At 45.9% G+C, this 4,004-nt stretch overlaps 1 protein-coding gene across 1 annotated transcript; it reads right to left on the bottom strand.

Moving 5' to 3' along the window:
- Positions 1-3,184: 3,184 nt before the first annotated feature.
- NKX3-1 (NK3 homeobox 1) lies at positions 3,185-3,583 on the bottom strand. The gene has a single exon (XM_069620176.1). It carries the CDS (start codon positions 3,581-3,583, stop codon positions 3,185-3,187), a length of 399 nt encoding a protein of 132 aa, XP_069476277.1.
- Positions 3,584-4,004: the final 421 nt, after the last annotated feature.

Below are 4,004 nucleotides of genomic sequence, written 5' to 3'. Positions count from 1 at the left end.
CAAGACAAATTGGTAGCAGCTATGGGTGACGTCCACATGCACGTGCTGGATCAGAGGTAGGAGATGATCGCCAGTGAAGAAATCGCCAACCTTGCTTTATTCTAGAACATCTGACTCCTGCCATACCACACATATCCAGCCCAAATAGAGGTTCAACGCACTCTAAAACATGTAGGTAGTCACACACATTATGTGAAAAGGATCTTTCAGTGACCTCCCTAATCTAGGAACCTATTCTGGATGTTCTGAGTTTGAGTAGCCAAGGTGGTTTATCCTCACTAAATGAATGTGGGGTGAGGCTAGGGAAAGTTTAGTTATTGTAAGTGTGTGTCAGGTTATCTTTGCTCGTGCATGTGTTGCATTCTAGTTTCTTTTGGGTGGAAAACCTTGAGCAGTAATAGGTGGTTCTTGTCTACCTAAATTGACCATTTTGTTTTGGTTCTTTTCACTGCCTAAATTATAACCAAAACGTGCAAAACACAAATATACCTGATCAGGAGAGTTCATCTTGATGATCAAATGACTTTGCTTGTTCTTAATAGATTTGTGTGTGAATGTATTCACATGGGAATTGTTGCACACGGCTGCCTGTGACACAGCAAATAATGACATAGCTTCAATCTGCTGTAAAAGGTGGCGGTGATGCTTGGTCATATGGACATCTAAAGAAGAACAGACATCCATCCAGGTCAATGTTTAACCCCACCCCAACCAGTGGCTATCACCTTTCGTGCACAGTAGTTGTTAATGACAGGCTATTGGAAAATCAATTGTGGTTAACTGCTCTCCATTGTCACTAGTGCTGATTGAGCGCTACCCAGTTAGGGGCCAGCTTTGTAATTCTTGCCAATTTGCTTCAATGTTCATGAAAAGACTTTTGCTCATTTGGGATTGATGCCTCCTTAATATGTTTGGTTCCTGAGCATTGTGAAATACAAAGGAGCGGAAGGCCCTGCACATAGACTGCTAACTACATCTTTACAGTCTCTGTACAGTGGAGAATGCCACAGATCACACCATGCCTATGCACTGATCTGCTGGTCCTGACCTAACATGCTTAATAGGCCCAGTTTTTATTGCTGGGGCGGTGGGACATTGTGTGCAATGTTGCGTCAGTGCCTGCAGAACTCACAGCTGGAAGTGGTGGGGGTCCCAGGATCCTAACCGGGCTGCCCCACGAGGAAGCCAGGCTGGATGTGATGATGTCAGAGCACCATGTGTACTGTTTGTTTAATGCAGCGGTGATGATGAATGGGTAGGCCTTCCTTGCAAATAGATTGCACACACAAATGCCTCATTTCTGGCCTTTTCCCTCCTTCAGCGGTCTGCAGCCCATAGCTCTCCAGATGGTTTTGAGTGTGATTCCCATGATCCCTCGCCATTTAATATACTGCATATGGCTAATGGGAGTTGTAGTCCAAAACACCTGGAGAGCCAAAGGTTGAAGGCCGCTGCCCTGCTTCATTTCCCCTTCATTGTATGCTCGGGCACCAAAGAACTGTTCCTGCCGCCCCCACGTTGCAATGGAAACGAGTTCTTCATGAAATGCAATGAAGCACTGTAACTAGGCCCTACCGATGTATTAGGTATTATCCAAATTGACCTTTTACAATTGACCTTTTGTCCTAATTGATCTAATTATAGTCGTCCCAATTGACCTTCTGCACAATTGACCTTTACATCATTTTAGTTATTTTATATATATATTGGGTTGGTTTTGGATTATAAATAATATAAGGGGATTGGGTGGGGGGTTGCGGGGGATTTTGGAATGGGTGGGGGGCTACAGAGGGGTTACACCCGCATAGATGTCCTAATTGACATTTTAAATTAGGTAAATTCTCTTGAGGTCAATTCTCCCGAGGTCAATTGTGAAAAGGTCACATAGTATACATCTATTTATTAATCTCTATTTATTAATCTGTTGATTTAGATCAAATGTTGCTTTTGCGGAAGTTCCAGAGTCTTTCTGTCTAACTTGGGGGCTGTCACAAGGGCTCAACACAACACGAGTCTAGTGGTGGCTACAACATGGCCAACAGGAATGGGACATCTAAGCAACAAAGGGAGGAGCTCCGAAGAAGTAGGGATGAACATGCTGAGTGGTTGCAATGATCTTTGGGTGAGCTGAGAAGGAAAATATGCTGTACTCCATGCTAGTTACCTGGCAATCATGCACCGCTTGGGGACAATGAGAGAAAGGACAGGAACTAGGATGACATACGACAAGGTTTCAGATCATGGGAACACACATGTCAGAGAAGCTGAGAAGGGAGAATGGGTACCATGAGAAGAGAATCTTGGGGTGGGGGAAGCAAAAGACCAGTGTGGAGACAAGATATGATAGGTTATTTATAACGCCCTTAATACCCAGAGGTTTCTAAGCGTGGGCCCGGGGATTGAACCTGTGGTGCTCCGTCTTGTCTTGCTTCCAAGGCAAGCACATTGCCTCTGAGCTATCCTCCTGAGACAAGAGGGCATAACTTTTACCAGGTAGATATTAAGAAAATGCTTGTTGGTGTAACTAGAGTTTAGATGTCAGACTACGTCTCTTGAAGCTTCCTCCAATTCTACTGAGCTCATGACATAGAGTGTGTGTGTGTCATGGTACTCCTCCTCATCACGGTCACCTGGTTCTGTGCACAGCTCACACGTTTCACTACACAGCAACTATATCACAGCTCGGTGTTGCAAGCACTGCAGATGCCCCAGTGGTTGTCCCCAGGAGTAGCGTGAGAAAGCATGGTAACCACAACATCATTTGTGCGTTTGGTTGGCATCTTCTTGTGAATCCTGGCAACAGAGCATAAGGAAAGCTCAAAGGGACATGGAAACACGTAGTGCAGTCTTTGGCTGGGGACTGGTTTTTGGAAGTAGCATTCTTTGTTTCAGCCCCTGGCCTAGTGCTCACTGCAAATTCAATCGCCTCAACCAGGTGTCCTAAGATTAAGGAACAATGCAATGTTTTGATTCAAGAAAAACAGATAATAAAATGCTGTGCTTAAATATTAAATAGTTTCTGGTACTAAGCCAGCAATCTTGGTCCAGCTTTCTCACTCATTATTAGCATGGCATTTAGTTTGTACAAACTAAATATTTGCCAGTATCAATTTTTTTTTTTTTTTAGAAAACGTATAAAAATAAAGTCTCTCTTGTTACGACGCAAAAGTCCTTGGTTCGCAAATTACCAAAATGGCGGCTGCCAGCCGCTAAGGTAGCAGAGGTAAGGGTAGCACTGGTAGCTCTGGTAGAGTGACATGAGGGAGGCCCGGGCAAGGTCCTCGCCCCTGCTAAGGACGGGCAGGGTCGAGCTCTTGTCCATCTCCCCCAGGTCGGAAGCCAGCTGCTTCCGCTTGGTCTTGTACCGCCGGTTCTGGAACCAGATCTTGACCTGGGTCTCCGTGAGCTTCAGGCTCTTGGCCAGGTGGGCCCGCTCGGGGGCCGACAGGTACTTCTGGTGGCTGAACTTCCTCTCCAGCTCAATGACTTGGGTGTGGGAGAAGGCGGCTCGTGAGCGCTTCTGCTGCTTGGGACTTTTCCTGCAGTCTTCTAGGGGCGGTTCTGAAGTTTCACACTCCGGCATGTAGGTCTCCCCATGGGCACCTGTGGAGAGAGAATTACACATGAGAACATGCATCCACACTCAGGGTCTAGGTAAAGAGCTGAAGGATTACACATGAGAACATGCATCCACACTCAGGGTCTAGGTAAAGAGCTGAAGGATTACACATGAGAACATGCATGCACACCTCAGGGTCTAGCTAAGGAGCTGAAGGATTACACATGAGAACATGCATCCACACTCAGGGTCTAGCTAAGGAGCTGAAGGATTACACATGAGAACATGCATCCACACTCAGGGTCTAGGTAAAGAGCTGAAGGATTACACATGAGAACATGCATGCACACCTCAGGGTCTAGCTAAGGAGCTGAAGGATAACACATGAGAACATGCATGCACACCTCAGGGTCTAGCTAAGGAGCTGAAGGATTACACATGAGAA

This window comes from Ambystoma mexicanum, chromosome 10, assembly GCF_040938575.1.
Source record: "Ambystoma mexicanum isolate Mex_15411 chromosome 10, UKY_AmexF1_1, whole genome shotgun sequence".
Lineage (NCBI taxonomy): Eukaryota > Metazoa > Chordata > Amphibia > Caudata > Ambystomatidae > Ambystoma > Ambystoma mexicanum.
The sequence above is the reverse complement of the archived record's forward strand: the minus strand, read 5'-3'. Positions and strand labels throughout refer to the sequence as shown.

Excerpts from the sequence above, each read along its gene's own strand:
- NKX3-1 (XM_069620176.1), bottom strand. The coding sequence starts at position 3,583 with ATGCCGGAGTGTGAAACTTCAGAACCGCCCCTAGAAGACTGCAGGAAA.